General features: G+C 35.2%; 1 protein-coding gene across 1 annotated transcript in view; it reads left to right on the top strand.

Moving 5' to 3' along the window:
- LOC308664779 (phosphatidylinositol 3-kinase regulatory subunit gamma) overlaps window positions 1–13,657 on the top strand; it is a 44,935-nt gene extending 31,278 nt beyond the window's left edge. Inside the window, exons 2-10 of the mRNA XM_081322278.1 lie at window positions 171–282; window positions 1,372–1,470; window positions 3,766–3,946; window positions 4,712–4,837; window positions 5,851–5,993; window positions 7,698–7,874; window positions 8,648–8,722; window positions 9,234–9,404; window positions 10,257–13,657. Of these exons, the coding sequence (XP_081178404.1) occupies window positions 171–282; window positions 1,372–1,470; window positions 3,766–3,946; window positions 4,712–4,837; window positions 5,851–5,993; window positions 7,698–7,874; window positions 8,648–8,722; window positions 9,234–9,404; window positions 10,257–10,455 (1,283 nt within the window). The 3' untranslated portion in view covers window positions 10,456–13,657. The remainder of the gene's footprint in view (window positions 1–170; window positions 283–1,371; window positions 1,471–3,765; window positions 3,947–4,711; window positions 4,838–5,850; window positions 5,994–7,697; window positions 7,875–8,647; window positions 8,723–9,233; window positions 9,405–10,256) is intronic.
- Window positions 13,658–14,169: the final 512 nt, after the last annotated feature.

The following is a 14,169-nucleotide window of genomic DNA, read 5'->3' as shown; positions in this document are numbered from 1 at the left end:
CTAAACAAAATGTTTAGGAACCTCAGGAAGGACACTTTTGTCTTTAGTTCTTTAGTTCATGTTACTAATATTGTGTTCTTAAGTTATCTTATTCCCTCTTGAGTTTTCTCTTTAATATTTTTAGATTGTACTTATGCAGTCAGAAATAATAGACCAAATCTCTCTTTCAGCTCTTCCTCCAAAGCCCTCCAAACCAATAACTTCTATAAATACAAATGAGATCAAAGAGAACTGCAGTTCTCCATTGCAGGAAGCGGAATGGTACTGGGGAGACATTTCAAGGTAAAGAATATTAAACAATATGCAATTATTTAGGTAGTATTGCGAAGACAGTAAGCTTAGTGAAGAGGTGTTTTTTTTACTGAATGTTAAAATTATGATTTTCCTACTTGTTAAACCATAATGAAATAAATGTAAGTTAATGAACACACATTTCAGAAACGGACACTTAAATCTTTTAAAGCTTAATTTTTGTAAGAACTGATTTTTACATTAAAATCAAAAGTCTAACATAGCCTAATTTTAAGTGAATTTGATCTCAAACCTTTTTTGCATTGGATACTGCTGTCTAATTTTAAAAAATCTGGAGGAAAAGTATTTGATTAGGTAACGCAGAGTATGTGATTCAGTAGGTCATGTACAATGTACTCTTAGAGAGTGGGAGGGGAATAGCAGTGCTTCATTTCTACGGGCAGAGCTACAGTTCCTATTATAGCCACATTACCACCATTATTGTGCAAATTAGAAAAGTTGTGATTTATCAATAACGAGTTTGCGTATTTCATTTCATAAAAGAAAATCTCTCTTGCTCAGTAACCACCACACATCGGCGTCATTCTTCAAATCACTGATTTTGCAGTTTTCTTATATTGGTTCATAAAAGCAATACAAAAGTAGACTACTATTTAGGTAAAGCCCTGTGCATCTTAATCATCTCCTACAACCAAGTATATGTTACAATTAGTTACAGAACAAAAAGTTGATACACTGTATACATTTAAATAATGTAAAATGGCTTTTGGATTCAGGTGATTTAAAAGTATCAACAGGAAATAATCTGATGGGAAGCAATCTTTAGTTACTGCACTTATTAGTATGTAACTACAACTAATCAGAAGTAACTAGTTCAAACATTAGCTCATTTTTTTTAAAAGAGTTTAATTAAAGCTTCAGATAATATGAGTAAATTCTAAAAATCGACTGCAAACTACTTTAGGCAACAGTGTTCTGAAAGTTTTAAGTAGGAAATGTGTATATTAGTTCTACAAGGAAACAAAAAAGAGTACCTTATATATTTTTGTAATTAACACTGCTATTATGATGGAATCCCAGTAAAAGTAAATGTATTTTATTTACTTCTTATACTTCCAGAGAAGAGGTAAATGACAAACTCCGAGACATGCCAGATGGAACATTCTTGGTGCGCGATGCATCAACAAAGAAACAGGGAGACTATACACTCACGCTCCGGTAAATAACTGGGATATTATCATATAGGTTAAAGTTCTGTTTAGTGCTTGTTAGTTGCAACCAGGGAATGTGGATGGTAAATATTCTTTATTGTCCTAGAATGTTTTTTTTTAATGTACTGTATGTGCTGGGCTATAAAAGTGCCGCATAATACGAAAGAGTAGCATCATCTGTGCCAGAGCATTTGCAAACTGTACGGAAATTGGCAGCCTAGGACTTTTTTCTTTCTCTATAAAACCGGGTTCTGGAGGTGATGGTTTCAGAGTGGTTTCAAAGGATGTGAGAAGTCTGAATTAAAAAGAGGGCTGTCAGGATTTGTGCTGCTTTTGGACACTGCAGAGATCCTCTTCATTGCCTTGGTTGTTACAGTATAATTGTCCTTAACAGTTTCCCTATAGTTGTTTGTTGTCCACACCTTTCCTTTTGTCCCAGAAAGTTATGTGAGGGCAAACTAAAGATCTCAAAATAAGCAATAATATATGATGATTTTCTTTAATAGTAATAATAATACTTGTCTTTCCTTGGAATCACTAGCTCAGACTCACTTCACAAAAAGTTAAATGCGCAGGGGAAAGGAAGAGGTGAAATTTCTCAGTCTTTTATATACTTCCAGTCTCGAGATCTCTCACCTACAGGCAGTCCTCGACTTACAACCATTCATTTAGTGACTGTTCAAAGTTACAGTGGCACCGAAAAAAGTGACTTAGGACTGTTTTCCCACTTATGATTGTTGCAGCATCCCCGTGGTCAGGTGATCAAAATTCAGACATTTACTTGGCAATTGACCTTCTGACAGTAAAGTCAGTGGGGAAGCCAGATGCATTTAACAGCTGAGTCACAAACTTAACAGTTCCAGTGATCAGCTCAACAACTCTGGCAAGAAAGGTTTTAAAGTGGAGGCAAAACTCACTTAACAACTGTCCTGTTTAACAACATAAATTTTGGGCTCAATTGCAGTTGTAAGTCGAGGACTATCTGTATCTTTCATATATACTACCGCTATAGCCAGGACAAGCAAATGAGCTTGTTTTTTAAAAAATAAATAAATAAAATTCTTCTGTTCACTCATAACCAATTCTTAGAGTTGGCCTGAACAAATCCCTGCAGTTTTCTTGGCAAGGTTTTTCAGAAGTGGTTTGCCATTGCCTCCTTCTGAGGTCTGAGAGACAGTGACTGGCCCAAGGTCACCTAGCTGGCTTTGTGCATAAGGTGGAACTAGGATTCACAGTCTCCCAGTTTCTAGCTGACGCCTTAATCACTACTTCAAATTGTTTCTCAAACCAAATCAAACTCAATTCAAAGGTTATTTTGATGATAGATGGGCAAGGAGTGTTGCTTTGCATTGTATCCTTCTCTCTTGTATTTAACTCCTAATCTGGGGTGAGAAATGAAGTTTTCTCCTTATTTCATCCTCAGAAATTAGATCTACCTTATTACAGGGATTCCTATTTGTGGCTATATCTTTCATTATTAAAAAATACCTCGAATACAGTATTTTATTTTGCTTTCTTGGAATTAATAGCAGCTGGGGGTTTTTTTAGTAAATGGGGTTACCTGTAAAAAATAATACAAAAGCTAAAGGCTTGCTTCTGTTCTCTGCTTAAAACATTTTCTTGACAGGCCATTAATATCTTTAGTTTTGTTACATATATGTGTACAAGAACCACATGATTAAAAGCTATTGATAATTACATTCTCATATTTATCTCAGTGGTTTTTGAGGTACTAATTCTTCAAGAAAAGTACATTATAGTAAAATATCTGGAAATGGAAAGCACTGTATTTTCCAAGTTCACTCTACCAATAGTTTTAATAGATTGAATCCAGAAGAATTGTTTTATTTGCCTATAGCAACACAGATACAAAATGGCTGCAGTATATTTGAGGCCAGCTAAATTATTTTCCCTGTAGTTCTATAGAGTAGGGGTCCCCAGCCCCTGGTCCATGGACCAGTACTGGGCCACATCATGCTAAAAAAAAAACCATCCGTGGGATGCAGGCAGTACATGAAACCAGGCCCCCTCCGGTCTACGGAAAAACCTCTTTCCACAGAACCAGTCCCTGGCGCCCAAAAGGTTGGGGACCTCTGCTGTAGAACATCTGATCATATAATTAGGCAAAGAAGCCAAATGAATGAAGTGTTACAGATGAACGTAAAAAAATCATGGTGCAAAATAATTATTCAGAAATTGTTCTATTTGCCTTTCTGTTTTAGCATACATTATGTTATGATTTGTATGCATCACCAATGCAATTGTGCTATGTACCTGATGATAATTTTTATCTACCTTCTAGGAAGGGTGGCAACAATAAATTAATAAAAATTTATCATCTGGATGGGAAATATGGCTTTTCTGATCCACTGACATTTAATTCTGTTGTGGAATTGATTAACCACTATCATCATGAATCTCTTGCCCAGTATAATCCTAAACTTGATGTGAAGCTGATGTATCCTGTATCTAAATATCAGCAGGTAAGATTTGAAAGAGCATACAGATGGATTTCATGGAATGTTTCTGGAAAAATAGGCTGTGAACAATCTTTTCTACTGCTGTTTGAGTACTTTAATTTACCACAGCTAAAATATGATTGTTTCAAGAGCTTTTATTTTAGAGGACTCATTTCATTAAGTATCTAATGTAAAAATAAAAGTTTACTATTTTGACATAAATAAATGCAGATGATTCTTAGACTTGTTAACAAGAATTGATCTTTGCACCATGTATATCAATTATTTTGCATCATTTTTAAACTATAATGGTTGATCTGTTTACTATAATTTCACATCAAGTTTTTTTAAAAAGTGTATCTAAATGAATCTTGGTGCAAAGCTAAGATGAACAGATTATAATTTTGTCTACTTACAATAAAATCTGCATTTGATATCTTTTTTAAAAAAGAAACTAAAGCCCCAAACAGTTTCATTGACGAACACCTACCATGCTTTGTAATGACATTAAGCAATTCATTAAGAAGTTAGTGTTGGGCATTTATCCTAAAAAAAGTTGATCTCCCCAAAAGTTCAAAAAGTATATCATCTTTAGACATATATATTTCCTTAGTAATTGGAACAGTCAGCATTTAAAATCTGGGTGGAAAAATGTTGATAACTGAGAAGACTTTGTTCTATAGGATTAAGAAGATTGATGTGTTTCCCCCAAGATAGTTATATACCGAAAGCAGCCTCTGAATTTCTTTTGTAGAAAATTGTATCTATTTTCTGCTCTGATGTATGCAGGATCAGTTGGTAAAAGAAGATAATATTGATGCTGTGGGCAAAAAGCTTCAGGAATACCACACTCAGTATCAAGAGAAAAGTAAAGAATATGACAGATTATATGAAGAATATACCAGAACATCACAGGTATATTGCAAGTTGATTTACATTCTTGTGGTGACCTATGGAAAAAATAGAATTAGACAGTAAATGCCCATGCAAACCAAAGGGGTGCTTGATTTTCAATATATACTTTTCCTCACTATATTCTGAAACACACATTTGACAATTTGACCATTAAAACAACTATGGGAAGGTTGTGTTGTGTTTGGGTTTTTTTTTAATCGTTTTGCTCTTTTCTACCCTCCACATGCCATTTTACTATATATCAGAGGCCAATATGTAATTAGAATTTGTAACTTGAACCAAGCTGCTATATTAGTAGTTATGTATGGTTGTTTCTTTACAGAATTTTACATTCATTTACATCCTTATATTCCTTCTAAACTGAGATTATATCAGTAGTTCCAGGTGGGAACTATTCTTGCAGAATGCAAGAATTACAGGGTAGTTCCTATTTTTGGCAATAAAACTTCTGGAACAAGAAGCATTTTGATGTGTGCTAGACATTTTGAGATACAACCACATCTGGAATGCTACAAACTATTTCCTGTTCTTTATTTCTAAAATAAACTCCTAGATTGGCACATTCAGGAGAAAAACAAACATATCAGAAAAATTATCACATCATTTGTGAAAGCTCCTTCTCATATCTTATCAAGATTACATGCAAATGGACCCGTGCTTACATTACTTTTGCTTTTCAAGTTGCTTCCCTCCTTAAACTCTCTTGTGTTTCTGTATTAAGATCTAGAGCTGGAGGGTTCACATTTTGGTAGCTAGGTTCACTTAGTTCTTCATGGTTGAGGCCACTTTAATTTCTTTATTTACATATCATGTAAAGCTTCAGGAAAGGCAACAAATCTCCATTTGAATAAATTTTAAGCAAATTTAAAGTCTCAAAAGCTTGAATTTTGTAAATTTTGCCTCCTAAATTAATAGTGTGCAATATTTTCATATAATGGTAATGAAAAGTCATTCTAATAGCTTTATGCTTCTGGTTGTAAATTATCATCTTTTAAATGGGCTGCTTTATGCAGGAAATTCAGATGAAGAGGACAGCAATAGAAGCTTTTAATGAAACAATTAAAATATTTGAAGAGCAGTGCCACACCCAAGAACGGTATAGCAAAGAATACATCGAACGATTTCGAAGAGAAGGGAATGAGAAAGAAATTGAACGGTAAGTCTACCAAATACCATACCTACTAATAATATTTAGTTCAATGTGGTAATTACATTGTCAGCCCCATATTGTTTAATTGTTCTCACTCAGCTTCGAACTAGCTGCATTAAATATTAAAGAGTACCTAAATAACTAATTTGGAATCCTTACATAAGTATGCAGTTTCTAGCTATGAATTACAGGAATGTTCTGTTGAGTTCAGAAAGCTTAATGGTTTTAACACAAGAGTCTTTTTTTAAAAAAAATATTTTGAATTTCCATTTTCCGAATTAAGGGACAAACAGTTTAGGTACTTTGAAATAATTTAAATAATTCTTCATTATAAAAATGATAATTGAAATTTTAAAAAACTTAATTATGCTGTTTGAAAACAGCAAAAACTCTTCAGGACAGACAGAAATACAACCAAGCAGAAAAATTTAATAACACAATCGTGGTCAGACTGAGGAGAAAACAAGCCTCTCCTTGGCAGTAGGAATGTTTGAAAGCTGGCAAGTGTGAATTGCCGAAGTTAGACCAGACTTAAGAAACCAATGCCATATGAATCTAAGGCCATTAGAACAGCTACAGTAAAAAGAATCTTGCGAGTCTGAATGTGCCCCGCTCCTCCCTCATTCTACTTTCGTGTGAATTAGAGAGAGCCCTGTTTGAGGCGTTTTCTTTAAAAAATTTATTTAAAAAAAATATTTTGAATTTCCATTTTCCGAATTAAGGGACAAACAGTTTAGGTACTTTGAAATAATTTAAATAATTCTTCATTATAAAAATGATAATTGAAATTTTAAAAAACTTAATTATGCTGTTTGAAAACAGCAAAAACTCTTCAGGACAGACAGAAATACAACCAAGCAGAAAAATTTAATAACACAATCGTGGTCAGACTGAGGAGAAAACAAGCCTCTCCTTGGCAGTAGGAATGTTTGAAAGCTGGCAAGTGTGAATTGCCGAAGTTAGACCAGACTTAAGAAACCAATGCCATATGAATCTAAGGCCATTAGAACAGCTACAGTAAAAAGAATCTTGCGAGTCTGAATGTGCCCCGCTCCTCCCTCATTCTACTTTCGTGTGAATTAGAGAGAGCCCTGTTTGAGGCGTTTTCTTAAATTTGTTTCTTGGAAAAAGTCTCTGTGCTTATCTGATCGTTAGCTTGGTCATGGATCCTTCTGCTGTCCTTCAAAGCCATTCTCTTATGCTCTCTACATCTGGCTTAGCAGTTAACATATTCTCAGCCCTCTTTCATATTTGGGCTAGGGCTTCCCTGGGTTGAGATATTTCATCTTGTCAACGACCCAGCATTGGAGGTTGGGAAAAGGCAAGAGGACACCTCGGTGTTTCTCTTTGAGATCAGGGTTCTGTCTTCAGTCTCATCACTTCTATCAGCTAAGACACATCAAAGCAGTTTGTAGGGATACAGGTACACGCTAGATACCATAAGCCTTTTTCCTGATATAAAGAAGGTAATTTAGCTGATTGAGGTTGACACGAATATATATATATATTATTAATAAAACTTTGAGGGGGGTTTTTTCTTTAAAGAAAGGGAGGAACAGGAAATAGGATGTTTTCAAGTCGAACGAGAATTACTCTGTGGAGTGCTTGCTTTGGGGGTCTATATAACTATGAATAAAATATGTGCAACTTAATATTTTAGTTTGAGAAGTGTATTTGTGACTTTTATAAACACTAGAATTTGTTTTATAGGATTATGATAAATTATGAAAAATTGAAATTACGCCTGGGTGAGATTCACGATAGTAAGATGCGACTGGAACAAGATTTGAAGAAGCAAGCCCTGGACAACCGAGAAACAGACAAGAAAATGAACAGTATCAAACCTGATCTTATCCAGTTGCGCAAAATCAGAGATCAGTACCTTGTGTAAGTAAGCACAAGCTAAGCAACTAACCATTATTCACTACTTACTGCAACACCCAGTCTCTACTTTAATTCAAAGAGAACGGTAACAAAACTAAACAAGATATTACAAAAGCATTTTAAAAATGTTTGAATAGTTTTTAATTAATATACATGGTTTCTGATTCAAACTGGGATTCTAATTACAAGCAAAAAACCATGGCCAACCAGGTAAACCTCCCCACCTCTGCTTGCCTCTACTAATAACATAGTATAAGGTAAGTGAGTCTCTTGACACACAAAAAATTACAAATTTAGCTAGCCTTTTCAGTGCTTCTTCAATACTAATCTTGTTCCATATTCCCAGATAATTTGAAATGAAAGGCAATGCAATGTTCACAGACTAATTAGTTCAATTATGCCATTCTGCAGTATGGTGACTTCGTGCATTAGTGTTATGATGATTGGGAGCTTCATTGAATAAATCAGCCGTTCTCTCTCATTATTGAGGAAAGAAGAAGGAAGGATATGTTCTTATATACCGCAAATATTTTCTATGCCATGATCAGCTGTTTTTGCCAAGAAAGAGGATGCCACATAATATACACACACACACAAAAGAAGCACAACTGTCTTTTTCTCTCATAAACCATTATTGTTGGGCATAGTTCTGTGATAAATCCATTTCTATTGATAAAATAATAGGTCTAGTATTCTTGTGATCTTGGAGAGGCATTTGATGGAATGATCCAAATTATTATACAAAGTTAATAACTAGCACTGTCTCTCTTTGGCAGCTGGCTTAATCATAAAGGAGTAAGGCAGAAACGAATTAATGACTGGCTGGGAATCAAAAATGAAACTGTTGATGAGTAAGTGCAATTGTTTAATGTTAAATTGCTATCAAATTGTATTTAAAATCCTAGTATATCTGCATACATATCTGTGCTAGAATAATGTTGTCACCACATAAATACGCATATTTTTCTTTGTCAAATTGTCATGTCTAAAATCCATAAGAACAACCAAATAACACTAATATTTTCTGTTTTATATACTTTCATAAAAATAATCTTTATTATTGTAATGCATTTTATCATAGGTAGAATATAACACAAAAATGTAACCAATGCTTCACTACCTTCTTCTTTCATTATTTTAATTATATGCATGGACATTTATACATGAGACAGCCGATACCTACTCTACAGTTGGTGCTATGCTTCTAACAGAAGTTGATAGTAGTGTTGCATACTCTTTTTAAGGCCAGGTTTTGCTGATGTTTGTAAACGTTGTTTGTATACGTTGTTTTATTCAAGAATAAGTGATCCTATTATAAAAAGTAACCCTGCACTAAGGAGAAAGGATTTGTTGTTTTCCTAGTACATATTTTATGAATGAGGAAGATGAAAATCTGCCACATTATGATGAAAAGACTTGGTTTGTGGGAGACATCAATCGTATCCAAGCAGAAGATTTGCTTTGCGGGAAACCTGATGGAGCATTTTTAATTCGAGAAAGTAGCAAGAAAGGCTGCTACGCTTGTTCTGTGGTGTAAGTATTGGCTTTATGAATTACCCAGAAGCTCTCGGCACACTTACAAAACATAACTGTATTATAGGAGCTTGCTTTAGAGTTGGGAGTGGTTCCGTGTATCTGCTTTTAGTTTTAAGGATGTTTTTCCTTTTAGTTCTTAAAAACTTTTTTAAAACCTAAAAGGTAGACTTGTTCTGTGAATTCTGTACAAGTAAAATATTTAAACTGAGATGGGATGGGAGGTAGGCACAGTAACTGGTACATTATTTTGCTAGGCAAAATGATCCAATCTTTAGGAGAGGTGCTTGTGTCTCTGATATGGCTTACGGAAGGCCAATCAACAACGTAGAGAAGGCTTTTCTTGACTGTGTGTTTTTCTTGTGAGATAGCCTCACTCTGTGATACATACTAGCATGTTTTAACTTGGCTTTTTATAATGGACTTCCCCAGCTACGATTGCCCTAATGTTTCTCTTTGGGGGAAACTTAGTGTTTTATACAGTTAGAAAATCACTAGAGCAAGCAGCAGAATACAAATCTTTTAATGAAATAAGTGATACAATTTAAAAAACCTGTTCATTCTCATTCAAACGCTTTTGACAAAATATTTCATTCTTCGGTCTCTAAATTCTATTACTTTAAAAAAAACTATTTTGGTAGAAATAGTATACATGTAATCTCTTAGATGCAGCTTCACATTTATTAAAAGTATAGATGTCTTAATCGTCTGAAAATCTTTGTAAAAATAGCTAGGATTACAGAGCTGGGGAAAAAATACTCTTAAGCTATGTGGTCCATTAATTTCTGAATCTTTTTATTGTACTCTTCTAGCTGACGTATCACATTAAATATTGTTTCTTTTCCTTAACAGAACTGAAGGCGAAGTTAAACACTGTGTGATCTACAGCACTCCAAGAGGTTATGGGTTTGCAGAGCCATATAACCTATATAGCACCCTTAAAGAATTAGTCCTGCATTACCAGCATACCTCTCTCGTCCAACACAACGACTCTCTAAATGTCCGTCTTGCTTATCCTGTCTACGCACAGATGCCCTCCCTTTGTAGATAAACTTTAGGAAAATGAAGTATAGGTGAAGTGATGGTTATCTCGAATTTCTTTTCTACAATTTTTATTAGAACCCAGAGGGCATTCTTTCTCCTTAGACTGCTTGTTTTGCACAAGAAGTGATATGATGAATGTGAATTGGAAACTTAGCAGCAACAGCTTCGGGAGAGGTACCATAGTGCTACCTGAAGATCAGCTGTGTTCATAAGGAGACTGCCTCTTGCTTTCCCAAAAAGAACAAGAAAACTCTCTCAAACTTTGTTTAAAAATCCATTGAAGCAAAATTGAGGAAACATTTTTGCTTGGCACCATCAATGGAATTTCTACATGGATTTTTCTTTCCTGAGGTATTGGTAACGTCTTTCAGTCTTAAACTCCAGGAAAATAGGAGGAAGGCTCACCTAAAGAAGCTTTTCCTTGTTAATTTTAGCAACTTTGCTGCAAATTAGAATAACTTACAAATGAGGGCTCATCTTGATGTAGCATGGTATTTGGTGAGGAGACCAAAGGAACTTTGGGGGAAGTTTCAGGTTCGTTCTTAAAAGAATATCCTCAGAGAAATGTTGCTTTATATATTAACAACAATAACAAAAGTTTCAGTTTCAACAGCACTACAGATCTTCAAATTTAAAAAAAGCAAACTTTATCCAACAAAACTTCTCTCATTGCTGGACTGAGCACTTATGGGGATAATTGCATTTGCAATCGCACACTTGCCAAAACTTGAAGAGAAAATTATGAAAGCTACAACTTTCTCATGTCATTTTTATAACTGACCTGATGTAACTGCACCACTTTTCCCCATTAGTTTTTAACATTTTTCTTTTCTTATAACTATTTCAGATGTTCTTTTTAAAAGATACTAAGCTTTGGAATGTATACTAGAATGAAGCGGCATGTTTTTTTTTTAAATGCTTAATAATTTTTGCTGTTTTGAAAACATTGTTTGATTTTGTTTTTATAAAAAAAATTCTTGAAAAGTGCAATGGATTGCTTCTCAGTGGCTTGCTAAACCAAAAAAAAACCCTATGAGTGCAGTCTATATATTGTTAAAACTGGCTACAATAATTTTACTTGTAATATATCTGACTTGCACCCTAAATCATTAATTCCATTGCACAGATTGTATAGGTATCCTTATAATTCATTGTTGTTTTACCATCAAGCAAATATTTGGGTAACTGAATTTCGTCAGACTGCTCAAGTTATAAAAGTGGTAGAATTTATCAGAATATAAACAGCTCTGCTTGGTTTTCTGCTGTCATCAGATCCATCTAGATTCTGTGTAATATCAAGTAATAATAGCAAATAATGAGAACTGGATCCACTAGACTATGAGAATTTGTGCTGAATTTGTCCTCCTAAAAATGCTGTCATTTTGTCACTCCACATAATGATTTTCTTGAATCTTCTCTGTATACTTGAGCTAGAACAATTACACAATGGGGGAAACAAGCAAATTCAGCATGAAGTGCGTGCCAGGGGATTGGGACATGGACCTCTTCTGTCTTTACCTTGCTTTCATGACATCTTGAGCCCCAGACTGTTACAAATGTTTACATATAGCAGAATGCACTACAGAAAGCATACGTATTAATGCAGAATATGAAATTGCTGAACAGAAATTGAAAAATCTTGAGTTCTAATCATCAGCTGGAGGGGCCAAAGTAGAAATGCTTAATATGTCCCAACAGCACTTCTGATTTGCACTATTCTACTGCCATTTAAGCCAAGAGCTGCAGTAGTCTCTTCAGAAAAAAAACCTGGATTGACTGTAGTTCTTGGTGAAAAGAACTGCAGCTGTGTAATCCCTAGGCTTCTGCATAGATAATGAATGACCCTTTCCCATCCTCTGAAATAAAGTCTGGAGACCACACTTTCCTTTTACTCACCAGCAAAACTTCTACTGCTAAGTGTGATTTTGAATTTGCTAGTTTTCAAAAATAGCATGGAGATCTCTGGGAGCCAGGCAGGCTATACAGTCTGATCTGGCACTTGTTCATTTTTCAAGTACTGGTTAGGCGACAATAGTCGTATGTCAACATCAGTGGAACTTTTCTGGGCCTTCAGTAATAATTTTTGCTGTTTAAAATATAACTAAACATAAAATGGATTTCCAGTATAAAAGTCTACCAACTCCCACTATTATGAATAAATTTCACCTTGTTTACCCATTCGAACTCACCAGAATTTGTTGTTTTCAGTAAATTCTGAAATGTACACTTCCTTTAAACATTATCTATTTCATATACACCTCAGGAACCACCGTGATCCAAGTTATGAATATGGCTCTATTGTTTTCCAGTCTTTAAAGCCTAATTGAAATATATAGGGAATATGTTTTACCATCTGCATTCAGCTTCAGCAGGCATTCTTGATTTAATGTCCTTGAGTGCAATTTTTTTTTTACATTAGTGAGACTTAGCTGACCTCAAGTGGCAGCATTCTTAATTCTCCTGGCTGATTGTTAGGCTTAGCTGCCCTGCAAGCATCACCAATTAAACAGCAAAGCTGAAACGAACGGGAAACAAAATTCCAGAAGTCTAATCAATGAATGAATATGTACATCCAAAGCAAAGCAAAGATCTCTGCTTTTGAAAACAAAAATATTTAGGTTGTTAAGAGTATGATTTTAAACAAAATGCTGATGTTGATGATCTAGCAATTTCTTTGTTTTTGGATTGTTAAATGGTAATGGGGTGGATGAAATAGTGTTGTCTAATATGCACAGTTACGATTGAAAATTTTTCAGTATTTTTTTTCATAAGTTCATCTTTTATGCAGTTGCTAAATTTCAGTGGGTCAGGTTAATAAGAACTAATGCATATATTTAATTGGAAATTTCAAGAAGCAGTAGTATCTAGGGTATAACTTCTATTTTGCACTCTTAGCCCTAAGCCAGGGGTGTCAAACTCAATTTCATTGAGGGCCGCATCAGCATTGCGGTTGCACTCAAGGGACCAGGTGGGTATGGCCAGTGTGGGCGTGGCTAGAGTGCATATGGCCTACTGGGTGGGCCTGGCCAGCTCTACATCATTTGCATTAAGGGTGCCTATGGGGGCCTGGGCAGGAGGGTCTCTGGGCCATGGCCAAGGCAGTGGGGGCCGTTCCTTCACTGTTTCCAGGATGGCTTCGTGGGCCACATGAAACCACTTTGTGGGCCGGATCCGGCCCCCGGGCCTTGTGTTTGACATGTCTGCCCTAAGCAGAACCCTGAACTGTTCATTTAATCATATGAATAGTTTATGAATTTGAGACCCATTTTAAACGTATACAAGGCCTCGTATGAGCAAACGGGAGCTGTTTGTTTCTCCATTCCCTCTTACACTGCCTCAAATTACTTTTGTATGATTTTGTTTTTCATAAAGGTCATATAGACTACTCACAACTTCTTGCACATCTGTAGGACTCATTGAGATCATGGCCAAAGCATGAAATTCTTACGCTGGAATACAGTACTCCAATTTCCAGCTACGTCTATCAAATCCATCTACACTGAACCCATTTATATGCAATTTGTCCAGTCATATTGTATTTCAATTATATAATGTAGCACTTGGATTAAAATAAAAGAAACCACATCAATTCTACAAGACACCAACTTGCATAATCTCAGGAATAGAGACAGGTCATTTAATCTGTCTTGGAACAGGTAGATGCTGATTTGTTTAAAGAAATAGGGACATATTTAGTGCTATGTTATGGATTTGGAGGGTA

This window comes from Vipera berus (assembly GCF_964194415.1).
Source record: "Vipera berus genome assembly, chromosome: 3".
Lineage (NCBI taxonomy): Eukaryota > Metazoa > Chordata > Lepidosauria > Squamata > Viperidae > Vipera > Vipera berus.
Note: the sequence above shows the minus strand (reverse complement) of the source record. Positions and strands in the feature narration are given on the sequence as shown.